This window comes from Natator depressus, chromosome 26 (assembly GCF_965152275.1).
Source record: "Natator depressus isolate rNatDep1 chromosome 26, rNatDep2.hap1, whole genome shotgun sequence".
Taxonomy (NCBI): domain Eukaryota; kingdom Metazoa; phylum Chordata; order Testudines; family Cheloniidae; genus Natator; species Natator depressus.
The window spans coordinates 14068074-14088524 of NC_134259.1; the positions used below are offsets into that span (position 1 = coordinate 14068074).

The 20451-nt window shown below is 44.9% G+C and overlaps 1 protein-coding gene across 1 annotated transcript; it reads right to left on the reverse strand.

Moving 5' to 3' along the window:
* Positions 1-3744: 3744 nt before the first annotated feature.
* TMEM127 (transmembrane protein 127) lies at positions 3745-20444 on the reverse strand. Its single transcript, XM_074940084.1, has 3 exons — positions 19870-20444; positions 8098-8262; positions 3745-6973 (listed from the first exon to the last, which is right to left on the reverse strand). The coding sequence occupies exons 1-3, from the start codon at positions 20111-20113 to the stop codon at positions 6666-6668; spliced, it is 717 nt and encodes a 238-aa protein (XP_074796185.1). The 5' UTR covers positions 20114-20444; the 3' UTR covers positions 3745-6665.
* Positions 20445-20451: the final 7 nt, after the last annotated feature.

Below are 20451 nucleotides of genomic sequence, written 5' to 3' on the forward strand. Positions count from 1 at the left end.
CAATCCTCCAATTTGTCCAGGTCCCTCTGTATCCTATCTCTGCCCTCCAACGTATCTACCACTCCTCCCAGTTTAGTATCATCCGCAAATTTGCTAAGAGTGCAATCCACACCATCCTCCAGATCATTTATGAAAATATTGAACAAAACCGCTCACCTTCTTGTCGTCTGCTTGAAATGGGCCCCCCCTCCCACCACCACAAAAGTGATTTTTCCTCCCTTGGTATTCTACTGTTAATTGAACCGTCTCGTTAGCACTGAGCCGCTGACCCCCACCCCTCCCTGCTTAGTAAGGCAACTCCCATCTTTTCATGTACTGTGTGTATATATATACACACATACACACACCAGCAACTGTATTTTCCGCTCCATGCACCTGATGAAGTGGGTTTTAGCCCACGAAAGCTCATGCCCAAATACATTTGTTAGTTTCTAAGGTGTCACAAGGATGCCTCGTTGTTTCCGCCTGCCTGGCTTTCTTCAGCAGGGACAGCCAGACTGCATTCCTAGCAAGTCATAACCAGGATTGGGGAGGACATCTCGAGGGTCAGGATCCCCGTCTGGGCCTGGCACCCACAGATGCAGGTAGAAGAAGAGCTAGAGGCAGAGATGGCAATACACCCTTTTTCTCTCATTGTAGATTTTTCCTGCTGTGGTACCTAGAGAAGTGCTAGAAAAGTCCCACTTCTGCCTTTCTCTGTAGGCAAACTCAACAAACCGATTCCCTTTGTCTCCTAGCTGTCTTAGTCACTGCAGCCATGTGCCTATAGTTTTGGTGCACACTATTAGATAGCTGTCTTATGCCACCCCAGAAGTGGCTGCATAGCAATGGCAAGTGGAGTGATCTATTCACAAAGACAGGGTGTATGTCAGCACTGAAAGGTGCAATATGAAAATTAAGCCATTATGAAATGGGACAACTAATTGGAGTCCAAAATCCCACCCTTCAAACCATCTCAGAGTTTTATTATCTCTTGAGTAAAAGTAAATGGAGGGTGAACTCCTCCTTCCCTTCCATTTAAAAAAAATATATATTGGCATTGGAAAAAGGTTCAGAAAAGGGCAACAAAAATTATTAGGGGTATGGAACGGCTTCCATATGAGGAGTGATTAATAAGACTGGGACTTTTCAGCTTGGAAAAGAGAAGACTAAGGGTGGATATGATAGAGGTCTATAAAATCATGACTGGTGTGGAGAAAGTAAATAAGGAAGTGTTATTTACTCATAACACAAGGACTAGGGGGCACCAATGAAATTAATAGGTAGCAGGTTTAAAACAAAAGGAAGTATTTTTTTCACACAATGCACAGTCAACCTGTGGAACTCCTTGCCAGAAGATGTTATGAAGGCCAAGACTATAACAAGGTTCAAAAAAGAACTAGATAAATTCATGGAGGACAGGTCCATCAATGGCTATTAGCCAGGATGGGCTGGGATGGTGTCCCTACCCCCTGTTTGCCAGAAGCTGGGAACTGGCGACAGGGGATGGATCACTTGATGATTCCCTATTCTGTTCATTCCCTCTGGGGCACCTGGTATTGGCCATGGTCAGAAGACAGGATGCCAGATGGATCTTTGGTCTGACCCAGTATGGCCGTTCTTACGTAGTTTCCTGCTCTTCAGCGAAGGCCAAGCATTTAGGTAGCAGGTTAGTGGAGAGGACCCTGAAAGATGCCATCCACTGCCAGTATGTGGAAAACCTAAAACAGAAGGCAGACCAGGGCAAGGCATTAGAGATGACGTGCAAGTGGGATGCCAGCAACCACTTCCTCCCCGGGGGCAGCTTCATCCGATTTGCCGACTGGAGGTTCATCCACAAGGCCTGGCTCAACTGTGTTCCGCTGAACGGCGCCGTCCACCATAAGAATTGGGACAAGCGATGTAGGAAGTGCGGCTAAGCCAGTGACATTATCCCACGTCCTATGTAGCTGCAAGCCCCATTCCAGAGCCTGGCAGCTGCGACACAATGCCATCCAAGATCACCTGGTCATCGCACCACCCATAGGGAAGGTTGCTGTGAACTCCACCATCTCCGGAACCGACAGCCAACTATGACCGGACATCATCATCACCAACGAGGACCGGAAGATCATCATGGTGGACATCAGTGTCTTTTGAGAACAGGACTCTGGCCTTCCGTGATGCCCAAGTTCATAAGGTGGAGAAATACGCCCCTCTGGCCGAAACCTTGAGAGCTAGAGGTTACCAGGTGCAGACACTTTGGGCGCATTGGATCCCAGTAAGGAGCGAGTGTTGAGAGAATGTGGAATTAATCAACGCTACGCTCAGCTGATGTGGCAACTCATAGTGTCGGACGCCATCAGATGTTCGACGGACATCTACATAGAACACATCATCAGACACCGGCAATATCAGGAGGGATGAGCTAGAGTGCCGATGAGAAGCACAGTGGGAAAAGTAACTCAAATACTTTCCTCATGGATTGTGTTTTCTAAATGGACAACCTACCCTAATTCTCAACTACTGAGGGACAATCTCCACTCCTTCATAGATTTTGCTTTCCACAACCAAATCGCTGTACAACTTTTCATGAGTGACGTACCTGAATACTTGGATGCTAATGCCTAAACTGTATTCTTAAATTTATTCACCTAAATTTGGGTTATTGCTGATTGTGCACTCTATGTATCATATGACTTTTAAAAACAAACTTTGTATTTATGGATAATCTAAGCACTATACCCAGATACACAGGTTGAGAAAAAGTGTCTGTACATTACATACAGCCCAAGGGATAGATTCAATCCATTGTGTATAACAGCTCCCAGCAAACATAAGGCCCTGCACTCCTTAAGCACCTGATAGTCCCCTCACACTAAAGATGCACCCTGAGAGCAGGATCAAACTCAAACAGCACTAGTATTCAATGTACAGATAGCCAGGATGAACAAACAGCTTCCTTCTCTTCTAGAGCAGCGATTCTCAAATTGTGGGTCGGGAACCCAAAGTGGGTCACAACCCCATTTTAATGGGGTTGCCAAGGCTGGCTTAGACTTGCTGGGGCCCAGGGCTGAAGCCCGAGCCTCTTCACCTGAGGCCAGAGGGTTTCAGTCCTGCATGTTGGGACTCAGGCTTCAGTCCTCCTCCCGGGGTCGTGTAGTAATTTTTATTGTCAGAAGGGGGTTGCGGTGCAATGAAGTTTGAGAACCCCTGTTCTAGAGCCATGTTCATCCACAATGCCACAGGAAAACCTGTGACTGATCCATGTTGTGTTGAATCAAGACTCCAGCAGTTGGCTCTCCTTGATGCTTCATTCTACCGAAAACCCCCAGCGTAAAGCTCTCAGCCAGTTATACAATACTGGACATGGAGTGAAAAGCCCTTTCTGAGCCCTGGCAGGCTTACAGCCTGACGCATGAGAGTCAATCGGCCTTATTTTAGCATGATTGGGCCCAGCAATGGAATGTAAAGCAACAACCGCTTGCAGATTATAGCACAGGACTAGCAGCAAGGAATGCCCAAGTTTTAGCTCCAGCTCTGCATCTGTTATTTTGGGAAAGTCACCTAACTTCTTTCATCATTTCCCTTCTCTGAAATGGAGAGGTTTCGTGTGTCACAGAGGAGTCAAGAGGCTTGTTAAACTGATCTTACAAATGACAAGTGCCAACTACTACCAGCGTAACCCCTTCTTTCTCTTGTTCCTCAGCACTGTGACAAGTAATCTTGTGTGAAATAAAGAGTAAGGACTCCCAGGGGAGACTAGTTACATCCTTTTTATTTTCTCTAGAAAAAAATCAGAACATAGAGCTGAATTTACATAAGCCACCAGTGCCTTGTGGATGACATTAATGGTGTGAAAGGGATCTCACAGACTGAATACATGGATCATCTGTAAACCGGTTGTGGAGTCCCAGCGGCATAAACCAGGTGAGCAGAGGCGGTCACCGTTCCTAAAGTGGCTCAAAGTCCCTTTGGCACATGGATATGTTGCCAGTTCTGCTTTCCCTCCCTAGGCCTTGAGGAGGAAAAGAAAGCTGCATGGAGTGGCTAGGAATAAGGTTTTCCCCAGATTTCAGGTAGATTTCCTCAAGCTCCAAGGATCAATTATTAGTTGGGGATAATTAAAGTATTTTTACAGAAATACAATTTTTTATGCATAGGATGTTTTTAGTCCAACACACACACTCCCTCTCTCACAGCAGTAGGGGGAAACCCAGAACATTTCCCACCCAAACCAGACACAGAACTCACTGTGGAGTCCACTATATAAATGGACTGTAATTCAGTATCAGAGCAAGAACAGGGATGCCAAGTAATGGCAAGATCATATCAGCCATCAGGATACAGTCTAGGGGCCTCACTAATACACCCTTTGGCTGCATGTATAACAGCTGGCATTAAGCTGACCATTCCATTGAAGCAGAAGGGAAAAGCAAAGCTGAGACATTTGGTTGCCTGCTGGAGAAGACCCCATTACCATTACCACTGGCAGCCTCTTTGCCACCCGAGTTCCTTCTAAACTCTAAAAGTCCTTTATCAGACATCTTATCTATTTGTTCCTCTCTCTGCTCCCAGCCTTTCAGTGGAGAAGATGCCTTAACTCTCCAGAGTCAATTTACGAGCTATGGTGGCTTTCCCCTAAGGAGGGGGTGCCGGGGGTGGAATGTCTTACTTTCTCCTAGGATAAGACTCCAGGTTTGCATCTGAGGTCTGGATGTTGGATTACATTGGCAATCTCCTCTTTTGTACTGCCAACACTGTTGCAAATATGGGAGGGAAAGGAATGAGCTCAACAACATTGCTGGTAACACTTCAATATCAGATATACATTCAAAGAGAAGGAGAGGGGATCCATTCGGAACTGCGTAAGAGTTCCAAGCTGCAGTAGGCCTGTACCAAAGTGACTCAGACAAACCACCGCATCATCAGCTCCAAGCCAGCACTCGGGGGACATGGCCTTCCTTCCCGAGCCTCATTATTCCATTTGAAGAACATGACCAAACCCCACACAGAACTCAGCTCAGCATTTCAGTGACATGCAGGCCACTTTCTAAAACCTCTTTAAAAACAATCCCCTCCAAGGAGAAGTGAGCGTTTAACTGTTTCCCCTTCAATATCTTTCAGTGTTATATGCTGTCCCTACAATTGTGACGATGGCTGGCACAGTGCACATATATGGATGCGTGTTACTGGCTCCTTCTCGGCAAGCCTGGTACTAGCACACTGCACTACTATATGTGCAAGGAGAAGGGAGCCCAGTCCAGTGCTCCTTGTGGAAATAAAGCACCATGAGTGGTTCTAGAGTGCTTCCTGGAGCTGTCAGACGAAGAGTGCTGATTGGTCACAGCCTATCCTCTTCAGCTGGGAGAATGGTCTTTGTAAAGGGCAAAAAGGAGAGAAAAATATCTAGATTAAAAGAAAAGGGGACAAAATGCCTTAAAACCAGAGCAGGTCAGCGTGAAGACAGACTTTGCATACAATCTCTAGCCAACTGTCTATCTTGTGGAAACCACGGAACAGGTTTTCAGTAGTTGTCACCGTACAGCAGATTGTTCTCTTTTTTAACACCAGACTAAAAGCTGTCATAGATCCACCTGCTGGCTGTGCTGTGGTAGCCACGGGCGCTGGACCTGAACAGGTATTGTCAGCTCCCTTTATACCACAGTTGAAATTAGCACAGCTTTTTTTAAAAGGGAGGCTCCACCTTTCACCCAGCTCTGGCCTAACATTTGCAAACTTATCGGAGGGCTGCTTAATGGTAGCGGTATACAGCAGCTAGTCCTAGCAAGTTCCACAGTTCCCCAGAAGTCGGGGGGGGGAGGGGGAGGGAGGGAAAGGCTGTGAGCTCGAATAAAGTGCAAAATGCTTGTGTAAATAGCATGGATCAGAGTGTGGAAGTGGAAAAAGCAGCGGTGGCAGATTTGCTAGACCTTTCAACTAGTATGCTATCGATATAAAGGAATTTCTCCTCTACACACTAGTTCATAGTGGCGGGAGTTTCACCTATATATAGGTGTCATGGTGCTTATCACTAAGTTACACCTCTACAGAGGCTTGACTGAGCTTGCATGGATAATAGCAGAAGACTGTAGAATTCACCTCTAATACAGGTGTGTGTACCTGTGTGACTTTCACCTCTGTGTAGGCATACGGGCCAGTGTGAATGAGATCTTGAATATCACAATGCAAGATTATGGAACCACTCTGCCCCCCAACCACACACCCTTGCCCCCAGGTATGCACATGCATGTCACAGACAGGTGTGATCTCCTGCACAGCTATGCATTACTGCACCATGCTGGTGAGTACATGGGTGAGTGGGAGTATTGGGGCAGCACAGTACGAGTCTCTGAGATTACACAGGAAGTTGAGAGCTGCTGAAATCACCCTGGTCAGGTACTATTTCAGCACTGCCAGGTACGTACAGTGCATGGGAGTGGGAGATAAAAATCACAAAACAAAGTCCATAAAACAAGAGGGTTTGGGGGCTCTGTAAGAAGAAACCGCTGGTCATTTGACTCTCTAAAGCAAGTCCTCTCCCTTGTGGGTAGAAGAGCATAAGAGTGAGCAAGGTGCCTGGGAAGTGAGGCACTGTTGAGTGGCCTCCATGGGCAAGGGAGTGCATTCCCAAAAAGAGGTGGACAGTTAGTTTTGGGGGGCTGGGAGAAAGCCTAGCTGCCACCCCCTATGGCTTGCTGGCAGCATTATGGCGTATAAGCAGGAGGCGGCTGGAACTGGTTGATCACTTCGTACTCTGCTGGGTAAGGTTCATTCTCCTCCATCTCGGACAGGAGCTCGAGTGCCTGCTCCTCCTCCTCGGTTGGGTAGTGGCGCAGCAGGTTGGCAGCAGTAGCGAGGATGGAGGCTCCGCCAGCTCCCGCCACCAGGTAAAAGCTGACAGCAAAGGTGACGTAGACCTGAGATCCATGGTACTTTTTGTGCTGCTGTTGCTGTGCAAGAATCAGCTCCGAGGCCCAGTAACAGAATCCAATCACAGTGGCACATTGCAAAACTGAGACCAGCAGCCATGGCGGATATGCAAGAGAGAGAAAGTAGTAAGTGACAAGGAGGAAGCAAATTACTCTGTTAGGCAAAAAAAAAAAAAAAAAATCAATGAGACTGCACAGGAAGCCCCCTGGGAGACCACCACAAAGTAAACAGAAAGGCCAGGTTTTCAGGGCTGGCCCGATGTCTCTGCACAGTAATGCACACGAACCCCAGCCTGACTTCTATAACCCGCATAGCACGGTGGGAGGGTTCGTTAACTAGAAGTGGGAAAATGGACACATGCGATAAAAGCCAAAACAGGCTGGGAGAAATCATGGGCAATGTGGGCTTTAAGGAGGAGCTGAACATGCCTGGGAGTCAGGGCCAGAGTGTTCAATCTCTAAATTCATCTTTCACAAACGGGGGGAAGGGGGCACATGGGAGCCAGCAGGCAGGAAGGGAAGTTGAAGGTTCATGCAAGTTACACACCTTTGCACCACACCTTTGGCACATGTCCAGGGCTGATTTAGAACAACCCTGGTCACAGTGCAGAGAGCGCAGCTGGCACCTATGTGACACAGCAGGTTGGGGCGTACAACCCTGCTGCTACTAAGATCAATGGCAATTCTTCCCCTGACTTGGGGGGAAGGGGACCCAGGGTTACCTTGGTTCACTCTGTGCTAAGGGATCACTCTGAAAATGAAACATACCAGCTCATCCCCATTAACAGAGTAAATATAAACTTCATCCTAGGCCTCTATTTCTCACAGATTTAACCCCCGCTTTTTAAGCTGCAGCTGCACAACGTGGAGCAAGAGTCCTGCAGCCAAGAGCACAGACTGACACCTCTAGGACTCTAATGCTCTGTGCTGATAGCAGAGGGGAAGATAGCTGCAGAGCTCATGTGCCTTTGAGAATGCAGACCCAGCAGGGATCAGGGACACAAGGAAGGCAAGGAAAACCCCTTTGGATAGCAACACTATATCCTGTTTGCTATGCTCTGAGGTATAGTTGGCTGAGGGTGTACAAGGGCCCAAGGTAAGATATCAGCTCAGCTTTCCCATGCTGCAGTTGATGGTGCTAACTTCCGTGCTTGTATGCTACCTCACATAACCAGCCTCACTGAGGTGCAAATGCCCTGGCAGTTACCTGTGAGAATGTGAGCAAAAGCATAGCGCCGAGTGATCTTCAGCGCAGGATGCTTGGGTCCAAAAACATCCAGCAGGAAAGCTGAAAGGCTGCAGATTATTCCAAGGAAACAGAAAGCAGCGATGACCCGGAGCAACAAGACTGTCTGTGGATTCATGCAGTAGTCTGAGAAAGAGAGAACACAAAGTGTCAAACCTCAAAATCTCACTGTCATAATGGATTTTGAGCTTCTCAGCTCATTCAAACACTGAGATGGGCTTCTCAGAACCGAGTCATTTAACCTTCCACATGCCTCAGAATCCATGCAGGGGACTGCACGGGCATCAGCCTTCAGCTATCAGGCCTTTATTGGGGGCATCTTCACTTGGAGCTCTGCAGAGCACATTTCTACTGAAATATTCACACTTTATCCAGACACCATACTTCTGTCCCTCAACCAAAGCAGGAATGACTGATCAGTTATCAAACACGGGAACAGAGCCTGCCCGTCATACCAGATCAGAAATATCAGTTCAGACGTCTTCTGCCTCTGCCCAATCATCCAGCCCAAAGTTATTCCCACAAGAGCGCAATGGCAACAGAGATCTATACATAAATTTAGGGGCCAATCACAAGGTGCTGTGAACCCTCAACTCCTATTGACTTCAGTCCGAGGTGTGGGTGCTCAGTGCCTCTCAAGAGGTGCTTATCACCCCATAATTTGCAATTCTGTACAATGTTTTTCCAAAGCTAGTGAAAGGCACTAACAAAACAGAAGAGATACAGGCACAAACCAGGACATTGCCAGTTGCATTCACCTCAATATTCCAAAGTGTATACACTGCAACTATCAGCCAGATCAGTCAAATATTTCACTGGAAGTTATTATGCTGATGAAACTGACTCAGGAAACACAGACAAGAATCTAAGGCAGCTGAGGCAACAGGAAATAACAAAAGAGTCTGCAAATTAAACTGAGTTAGTAATAAAGCCTCCTGGTAACACACCTAACATTGGTTTCAGAGTAGCAGCCGTGTTAGTCTGTAGTCGCAAAAAGAAAAGGAGTGCTTGTGGCACCTTAGAGACTAACCAATTTATTTGAGCATAAGCTTTCGTGAGCTACAGCTCACTTCATCGGATGCATTCAGTGGAAAATACAGTGAGGAGATTTATATACACACAGAACATGAAAAAATGGGAGTTATCATACACACTGAGCGGTCTCGCTGTGGGAAGCACACGGAGGGGCAGAGGATGCTGAATGCTCCGAGGTCAGACCCAGGAAGGTGGAAGCCGTGTGAGCTGTTTGCCCTGCGGACAGGCTGCTCACCGGAAGGCGACTGCCCCAGAGTCCTGACTGGCTTCATGGGGAGCAGTTCCAGAGCATCGCCCGGGCACTCCGTGTAAGGTACAGTGTGTATGATAATTCCCATTTTTTCATGTTCTGTGTGTATATAAATCTCCTCACTTCATCGGATGCATTCAGTGGAAAATACAGTGAGCTGTAGCTCACGAAAGCTTATGCTCAAATAAATTGGTTAGTCTCTAAGGTGCCACAAGCACTCCTTTTCTCTTTACACCTAACATTGTGTCTAGACAAATGAGTTACTGCTGTAGAAACGGAGATCACCTTGCAGCCCAGAGGTGGCCATTCCTTCAAGGGTTAAGCCTGGTTTGATCTTAACTATTCCAATAATGATCTATGGTCACTTGTGTTGGCAAGTTTGCCTTCGTGAGAGTTTTAGGATGCTGAAATTTGCTGGTTTAGCAGCCCACAAGAAAGAAATTCCCTTTTTGTTCACAGATTAGGTACAGTCTGGAAAGCACTGGGCAAGTTCCCCCAAGCCCACCCACCACCATACGCAACCTGGAGTGGTGATGGCATAGGGCAGTTCCATCTCCAGGGTGGTGCCAATTCTCAGCCCCTGAGGCTGACAAGGAGAAGGCCAATTAAGGTTTGATGGGATGAGGGGGTTAGCTCCTTTAGTCCAGCAGCATTAATTGTAGCAGAGAACGATCACTGTGGCTTATTTTATATTTTGGCTAAGAGATGCTGATAAGCGCAACACACAGAACAGCTTACATAAGAGGCTGGATGCAATTATGCCTGTTTGTTGAGGACAATGAACCCTCTTCTTCTAGCATCCCCAGCAAAGTGAAACGGTTTCAATCATTTAACACTGCATAAGCATCACGTTAACCACATGTTAGCAGTCTGAAAACTGACATTAATTTTTATATATTGCCTGCAGCAATGGTGTTCACCATGCTGCTAACAGAGCTGCGTGACACCTCTAAATGGACAACCTACCCTAAATTCTCAATTACTGAGGGACAATCTTCACTCATTGATATGTGCTTTCCACAACCAACTCTCTGTGTAAGTTTTCATGAGCGATGTATCCGAATACTTGGATGCTAATATCTAAACTGTATTCTTAAATTTATTCACCTAAATTTGGGTTAATGCTGATTATGTACTCTATGTATCTTATGATTTTTTAAACAAACTTTGTGTTTGTGGATAGTCTAAGCCCTATATCCAGATGTACAGGCATTCTTTTCTCAATCTGTGTATTATATAATTTTAACATTAGCTTTAATCAAAAATTTAAATCTAACAGGCAGTTGGGTATGTGGAAAAGTCAGCTGGCTGAAACAGTGCATCCTGGTGTGGAAGGTTTTAATGATGCAGACAATGAAATGGCCGGGGGTGGGGGTGTTTCCTATGCACTGTGCCACAAAAACTTGACCCAGTTACACAATCCATACATTTTTAAATCCTCCAGAGACTTGTTCCAAACTAACTCATGAATATTCTCTCTTTCTTTCTTTCTCCATCCTCTCTTCTTTCATCTAGCACCAGCTTCCTCTCCATCCCAGACCATGATCTTCCCACTTTACATGAGCTGCAGGCTCATGCAGCAGCAATCTGGATCTGCCCTCCTGGAGTTCTCCCCCGTATTACTCTCTATCTCATTTCCAAATGTCAGCTGCAAATCTTCATTTCTTCTCCCTTGCCCATCTCACTCAGTTCCTCTCCCCCTCTGACGTTATTGGACTGCCACGTCAGGTTGGAAAGCATGGCAGGGGTGTGTTAATGTGGCTTGTGCAAAAGACTACAAAGAAGGCGGCCCAGATCATGGAACTGGATTCCCACATGCACCCCCTGTAAACACCACCACCTCCATCAAACTAGGAGGAGAGTCACCTGCAGAGGGGAAGTGAACACTTGAGATGAACTTAAACATCCTGTCAGAAGGCATCAGCAAAGCTTGTGACTCTCAGCTAACAAGGGCATGATTACAGCAGCGGTCCAGCAACTGAGACCAAATGGTGCTCTTTGTGGATGGAAGGGGTCACTCATGTGGATCTAATTGTGGTATTGTATGAAGCAGAAGGGAGGCAATTTAATATGGAATGACCATTGTGGGATTTCTCACCTCCTTGGTACAGTGGTAGTGTCAACTTCAGATATTGGGTAACATCAGCCTACATTGTACATACAAATCTAGCGGTATTGTGAAGACTTTATGTAGATTATTTTATCCTGCACTAAGTATAGGTCGGTTAGAACCAAGGTTCTCTTTCTTCAGGCACTGTTTGTATGATTTGCCTTAGAGAGATCAGTGCACATACCGCAGCTGCTTTTCCACAGTTGTGTGTGTGTTACCCTGTATTATCGTTATTGAGGGCTGAGGGAGGCACAAGGGATGTGACTGCCTAAGGTCACACGGTGAGTCACTGGCACAGCCTGTGTTAGAACCCAGGCCCCCCAGCCTCCTGGCTCTAATCACAGCCTTGGAACTGAGAGTCACAAGCTGCTTCTGATGCCTTTTGGTGGGATGCTCGACTTCCCCTCAGTTGTTCACTTCCCCTTAGCAGGGGAGCCCCCGCTCCTAGGTTAGTGGTGCTGTTTACAGCACAGAGCCCCACGCAGCTAGCAGAAGTTCAGATCTATGAGAGGTTTTGCACAGGAGTTATTTTAGTCTAGTCTCTTTCATGTTGAAAATATCTTCAAGAACTTTCACAGCTGACTAGACACTCGACAGGCAAGTCACTTCTGTTTTATATTACTTCCATCATGGCAACATAAAGCTGCATAAAAACATATTCAACAAGTATGTACTCAAATTGAGCACAATATTATCATCCGCAGACCTCGGTCACATCACCTTAACCAGGGTAAATTCTCCAATGGCCTATTATAAAACTTGGGTCTAAACATTTACCCTAACTGTGAGCTCAACTGTAAGAAGTGAGAAAAAGTTGAGAAACAAACGCCAATGGGAAAAAGTGCAAAAGCTGAGACAGAAAGACTAAATTTGTCCAAACAAAACGGCCTACTGATATAACTTAAAGGCTATGTTAAAATCATGCTTGGTAAACAAGAAAATGTGGAACCAGAAATCAGTGAATCAGAATTGGTGTCAGAAACTAGGTCTAACATGTGGACAAACTAATAATGTATTCTGCCTATCACTCCCCTTTTAAGGTCCTCAAAAGGGAACTTGGCCCGGGGGGGGGGGGGGAGGAGGTGTTAGATGAAAGACTTCCTCTTCTCCCACTCCCCTCCATGTGTCCCTTTCTTTCCCTGCCTTAGTTCTTCTCTTTGCTAGCCCTCTCCTTTTTCCTTCTGTCTAACAAGAGTCTGGCTGAGGCAGCTAAAGTTTTCTATATATTTTGCAACACTGCTGTAAGCCTGTGACCAGAGAGGCAGCTAAAAGCAATGTGCTAACTAGCCCAATGCTGGTACGAGTTTGCTGGGCCTTGGAGTGGCTGATAAGACCATGTGCTGGGCCTGTTTTTTCCAGCAGTGAGGTTAAAAGTGAAATTCAACACTGTGTGTCTACGAGTTAGAGAAGGGAACTGGAGTCCCTCGGTTCTATTCCCAGTACTGCCATGTCACTTGGTCTCACTGTGCTTTAGTTTCCACATCTGCACAATGGGAACCATGCCAATCATCCCAAAATCACTGAGATCCTAGGATGGAAATTACCCCACAAGGGGCAGAGTTTGTTACAAACAACACAAGCATATACAGTAGAACCTCAGCGTTACAAACACCTCGGGAATGGAAGCTGTTCATAACTGAACAAAACATTTTGGTGGTTCTTTCAAAAGTTTACAAATGAACATTGACTTAATACAGCTTTGAAACTTGACTATGCTGAAGAAAAATGCTACTTTTAACCATCTTAATGTAAATGAAACAAGCACAGGAACAGTTTCCTTACCTTGTCAAATCTTTTTTAAAACTTCCTTTTTTTTTTAAGTAGTTTATGTTTAACACAGTACTGCATTGTACAGTATTTGCTTTTTTATTTTTATCTCTGCCGCTGCCTGATTGCATACTTCTGGTTCCAAGGGAGGTGGGTGATTGACCAGTCAGTTCGTAACTCTGGCGTTCATAACTCTGAAGTTCGATTGTAGATAATAATGCATGTAGCTTACAATATATCGTGCATGTGGAATAAATATGACAGGAGTGAGGTAAAGATGGGTCCCAAAGGGCAAGAATGATAGAGCTGAGAAAAGCTCGAGCAGCATGATTTGATTAGCATTTTAACAGCTTGAGAATTTTATCAATGCAGATGTTTGTAGCGGCAGGATTCAAACATAAAAACTAGGGCTGTCAAGAGATTAAAAAAATTAATCGTGATTAATCACACTGTTAAATAATAATACAATACCATTTATTTAAATATTTTTGGATGTTTCCTACATTTTCAAATATATTGATTTCAATTACAACACAGAATACAAAGAATACAAAGATTTCAGAGTAGCAGCCGTGTTACTCTGTATTCGCAAAAGAAAAGGAGTACTCGTGGCACCTTAGAGACTAACCAATTTATTTGAGCATAAGCTTTCGTGAGCTACAGCTCACTTCATCGGATGCATTCAGTGGAAAATATAGAAAGTGTACAGTGTTTTCTACATTTTCAAATATATCGATTATTTGTATATTGATTTCAATTACAACACAGAATGCAAAGTGTACAGTACACACTTTATATTTATTTTATGATGACAGGAAAATTCAACTAATACAAGTAATGTAGTGCAATCTGTTTATCGTGAAATTTGAACTTACAAATGTACTATTATGTACAAAAAAATCTGTATTCAAAAATAAAACAAAGTCCACTCAGTCCTACTTCTTGTTCAGCTAATCACTCAGACAAACAAGTTTACCTTTGCAGGAGATAATGCTGCTTGCTTCTTGTTTGCAATGTCACTTGAAAGTGAGAACAGGCATTCTCATGGCATTGTTGCAGCCGGCGTCGCAAGATATTTGCCTGCCAGAGGTGCTAAAGATTCTTATGTCCCTTCATGCTTCAACCACCATTCCAGGTGACATGTGTCCATGCTGATGACGGGTTCTGCTCGATAACCATCCAAAGCAGAGCGGACCGACGCATGTTCATTTTCGTTATCTGAGTCAGATGCCACGAGCAGAAAGCTGATTTTCTTTTTTGGTGGTTTGGGTTCTGTAGTTTCCGCATTGGAGTGTTGTTCTTTTAAGACTTCTGAAAGCATGCTACACATCTCATCCCTCTCAGATTTTGGAAGGCACTTCAGATTCTTAAACCATGGGTCGAGTGCTGTAGATATCTTTAGAAATCTCACATTAGTACCTTCTCTGCATTTTGTGAAATCTGCATTGAAAGTGTTCTTAAAATAGACATTTGCTGGGTCATCATCTGAAACTGCCATAACATGAAATATATGGCAGAATGCGGGTAAAACAGAGCAGGGAGGACACAATTCCACCTTCAAGGAGTTCAGTCACAAATTTAATTAACACATTTTTTTTTTTAACAAGCGTCATCAGCATGGAAGCATGTCCTCCGAAATGGTGGCTGAAGCATGAAGGGGCATACGACTGATTAGCATATCTGTCATGTAAATACCTTGCAATGCTGGCTACAAAAGTGCCACACATTAGGACTTTTAGGCTCTGAAGTTTTACATTGTTTTGTTTTTGAGTGCAGTTATGTAACAAAATAAATCGACATTTCTAAGTTGCACCTTCAACACAAAGAGACTGCACTACAGTACTTGTATGAGGTGAATTGAAAAATACCATCTTTTGTTTTTCATTTTTACAGTGCAAATATTTGTGCAAAATACAGTGCAAAAATAATATACAGTTTGATTTTTATTACAACACAGAATATAATATATATGAAAATGTAGAAGAACATCCAAAATATTTAATACATTTCAATTGGTATACTATTGTTTAACAGTGCGATTAAAACTGCGATGAATCACGATTAATTTTTTTAATCGCAATTAATTTTTCTCAGTTCATTGCGTGAGTTAACTGCGATAATCTACAGCCCTAATAAAAACAAAGGATTAGATGCAGGACACAGAGCTGCAGCTGCTAAAAATCAGAAACCCAATACTCTTCCTTTCCTTGTTTGATCTAGCTTTTCACTTCAGCTCATCATAAAGCAAATACAAAACACTCTGTTGCTGGACACCATGGGGTTCGTGTGCCTGTGATCTCAGGAATAAATGCACCATGAGCAAATTTCTTTGATGTTATCTCTGTGCTTCCACAACTCACCTGTGTACAGTTTTACAGTAATCTCCTAAATCCCGCAGTAGAAATCCCCCATTGTAAAAGGTCTGCCTGGTTTTCATACTGTAGCTTAGTAACTGTGAAGCACTTTCAGAACTTCTAGAACACCTCCTCCCTGCCGAGAAGCAGGCCAGGACTTTATGAAGTGATGTCATCTAGGCCAGGAGGATTTTAAAGCTGTGATTTTAAAAACTGATCACTTGAATTAGCACAGTGGCCAAACAAACGGCAGCAGGTGCTGTGTTATCACATAGGAGTCAAAGCAACCTCAAAGCATTTGCCACTTGGGCCCGCTGGAATTGTGAGCCTTACAGAGGTGATGTCAGCCTTTGATAGAGTGAGGAAGTCATTGCACTTTTGAATTCCCTAGCAGCTGGTCATGAAGCAAAGCCCAGAGCTCAGAAGGTCAGCTGTCCTCCCAACTACAGGGGCGCTATCCATACGACTGCTATTGCAGCAGGAAGAGTGAGTTTATACAAAGGAAAAAGTGGCTATTAAATAAGTCATGGATGAACGCTTTAAAGGTGAACCTCAACATTGAACCAAATAACCCTCCTTAATAAGATTCCAAGAGGGAGGGGGAAGTCATTGTTAAGCAATGGAAGCAGTGCTGTACTTGAATAAAACTCACCCCTTTAAATGCTCAGAGATCTGAGTAGCACACTTTATGGTTCTTCTATCCAAAAGAATGACACACACCAGGCAACAGCAGCTCCGATTTCTCGGTTATGAAGGTCAATCCTAGCACTAATTACACGGTTTTACAACAGACATGTAGGTTCTCCCCCACTTTAGGCATCTCAAAAAGCAAGTTTTTCATTATTAGCAACATATTTGCAGTCATGGCCTAGCTAACATTGGATCACTACACAGAGAGGAGGGTCCGCGAGGAAGGAGCAAATCCATATTTGGAAGCCTGTACTTGCTGGCCAGCTTGTCAGAGTAACCTTCTCACATTGGTGCTGCCTCTCAAGAGCTAACTGACTAGTGGCGAGTCCTAAGGGCTTATTTACACAGTGTGGTAGCACGCACCAGTGGGGTGTGAATTCTAATTTGCACCAGTGTGTGTCAAGCACTAGCTGGACCATGTGGATCCTGCTGATGTGCCTAAAAATTTCCTACTGTCTGTTAATGTAGTCCTATTTCAAACAGTACCACATTAATGCGCACTAGGGAACTGTCAGCGCGCGCCAGCAGGGTCCACATGAGCCAGTTAGTAAACGACATGCTGGTGAGGACCAGAAGTCACACCCCACTGGTGCACACTAACACACCATGTAAGCAAGCCCTCAGCAACAACATTAGTATCTGGATTTTGGGGTTGGCTGGATCAGCCTCAACTCCAAAATTAACCACTATAGATAGATAGATAGCACCTCATGACTGACACTCACACATGGGATGCTAGTCTTTAAAATGAGGAACAGGCAAAATACTGGAGTCAAAGACTCCAAGTGACTTAATATCCTGAGCTAAAGGGGTTGCTCTAACCTGTTGTCTGGAATTTAATCTCTTTGAAACAATCTGCAGAAACAAGCAGCAAGATGTAACGGATATACGATAGAGGAAAGAGACTTAGACCTAAACATGACACAATCACACATGAATATGAACAACAACTTCTCAACCACATCTGACAGCAACTTGATTAAAACAGGAAATTAAAGGAAAAACTCAACTATACCAAAGTTTCTGTATTTCTTGCCTTTTCAAGAACATCTCCTTCCACTTCCCCAGCCAGTGCCAAGAACAAAGCTGATCCTAAGGATGTGATATGGACAAGGATATGAAGTGGTACTTTTCAGACTGATTTTTATTTAAAAGGAATTTGTGCTAGTGAAAGATGCTGAACGGACAGACCTCTATTTATCTCCAAAGCAGATGCCTAACACAGAGAGACAAGGCAAACTTCCAACACCAAAGTGTTTAAATCTAGTCTTAAAGGGACTCCATGGACCATTCTGACCTTGGTCTCTCAGTTAAGACTGACAACAAGGGATGCATTTGTGCTACAGACACTTATCCACTAGGATCTAGTTAGAGAAGCATTGATTAATTTCACACAGATGATTAAGTAGCTATGAGGTAGGCAGTAACAATACTGAACTGACCCATGGTGACACTTTACAAACCCACTGGGGCAAACACTTTGTAGAAATTCAGAACCCTCAGCAGAGGGTTCAAACAACATTAAAAAGTTGATAATGTGGATCCACATTTATGAAGCTGAATGTTTTAGAATGGCTGGAAGGGACCTCAACAGGTCATCTAGCCCCACCTCCTCTGCTGGGACTATATTAAATACACCTAGACTGCCTCTGGGAGGTGTTTGAGTAACCTGTTTTTAAAATTCTCCAATGACAGGAATTCACAGCCTTCTCGGGTAACCATGGAAAGGGGCGAAATGAGGGAGAGACAGAAACCCAAAAAACAATTTTGTTGCAAATAAAATACACAAATGTTCATGAAAAAAAATTAAATGTGAAAAAATTTTTCCTTTTAAAAACATGGAATGAAAGTTACTTTTTTTTTTAGTTTGAAGTTTTTTGCCAATTTTTCTCCCCCATTTTTCACCACCTCTACTTTCGCTAATAAAGAAACTGAACAAGCAACTAGTTTTTATAAAATTTAAGTCATATACTGTGTTGTCCTTAAACCCAGTGCAAATTTCCAATGATGTTCTTTACACAGCTACCAGAAGCACGTCAGACACTGTAAAGAAATCCGCAAAGACATGGGGTGAAATCCTGTGGAATGAACTCCCCCAGGAACTAAAGACCATCACAAACCTCCCAACCTTCCTCTCCAAGCATTTCCAATTTCCAATCTCCAATGCACCTTGATGCATTTCTTTTACTTCCCTTCTCTAGCATGAATAAAGACCAACGTGTAAATTTAAAAGCCCTAGAAACTACTGCACATGCTTCTCCCCCAGGAACAGTATGTGACAGGTGCCAGTCATGTTGCTTAATGCACTACTGGAAGGCACTCAGATACTAGGGTGATGATTGTGGGAGAAGAACAGGAGAACGGCTATACTGAGTCCAGAACAACGGCCCAGTATCCTTTCTCTGACAGTTGCCAGTACCAGATGTGTCTGAGGAAGTGAACAGAACAGGGCAATTCTGAATAACCCACCTCCTGTCATCCAGTTCCAGCTTCTGGCAGTTTGAGGTCTAGGGACAACTGGAGCATGGGTTGTGCCCCTGACCATCTTGGCTAATAGCTATTGATGGACCTATTTGCCATGAACTTATTTAATTCTTTTTTTGAATTTAGTTATATTTTAACCCTCACAACATCCCATGGCAACGAGTTCCACAGGTTGACTGGGAATTTTGTGAAGAAATACTCCCTTTTGTTTGTTTTAAGCCTGCTGCCTATTAATGTCATTGGGTGACCCATAGTTCTTGTGGTATGGGAAGGGGTAAATAACACTTCCCTATTCACTGTCTCTACACCAGTCATGATTTTATAGACCTCTATCATATCCCCCCTTAGTCATCTCTTTTCTGAACACCGATATGGACTAAAATATAGAATCCGGACCCTATTAAGTCAATGGCAAAATTCCTAATGACTTCCAAAGGAACCATGAATGAAATCCTGGCTCTGTCCCAAAGAGCTCAGTCTAATTTCTGATGGAACACATTGAACGAGAGTCACTAAAAACGTGGGGTGAAGTAGGACGTCTTATCAGAATAACAGCCCGTAGTTCCCAGTTACGGTGCATGCCAACATCTTGCTGCTCACCCAACAACTGGCTATAGGCCAACATAGAGCTTCTGCCCAGCACAGAGTTTAAAACCCACCTCTCCCTCTACGTGGGTGAACTGCTACTGACGCCACAGGCAATGCTGCGGAGAACAGACTCTCAGAGCTGAGACACCTGCCATACAGATCAACGTGCAGAATTCTGCCTCAAGAGCAAAGTCTGAAAGCAAGCCTCAAGCTGTTCAGTCCTTCGTGCAGAGCAGACAGGAAACGAAGTCAGTCATAATAAGGATGATTTGAGAAAGCCATGTCAGCCGTCACTGTACAAATATGTAATAGAGACAGCATGGGGATTTACAAGCCCTTTAAATGTACAGTATATGGCACTAATGCTTGCTCCTGCTTACTGGACCCGGGCCATTCCCAACCACATACTCCCCCACAGCTGATCCCAGGAGGAACAGAAAATAACCCATTCTCACCTCTGAGCAATTCTGGATCAACGTAGCCAAGTACATCAGCTACACCCAGCTCCTGACGGGAACAGGTCCCCCCATGAATCCGCAGCCAGGCAGGCTCCGCCAGCGCAGTGCACAGGGCTGTGATAGACAGGGCGCCGGGCAGCGCAGAGGCCAGGCTCCTCTCTGGCTGCTTTGGCAGGGCACCTCCACTCTGGCCTCTCCGCCTGCGCCCTCCAGGCAACCCAGAGCCACCTGGGGTGTACATGCCAGAATCCTCTTCTGGCGACGGATCCAGTACCAAGGGGCACAAACTAGCTCAGGGCAACCTGCCGGGGGCCGTGCTGCGCTAGGTCCTCAGCAGGGCGCCGATGCCAGTCAGGACAACCCGCACGCGTCTCACGCGGAGGCCAAGCTGGGTGAGGAAATCTCAGCACCCAAGTGGGATGCCGGGGGGCACAGCACCGCCGGCTCCCTCCAGGCACTTAGGAAGAGGGGAACACTGCAAGCACTCTCTGGAAGCAGAGTGGGCACCCAGGGGCCCAAGTGAGCGCCTGGGGGGTGCTGCAGGTGGGGGAAGCGCTCAGCAGCTGGCAGGCTCCCTTT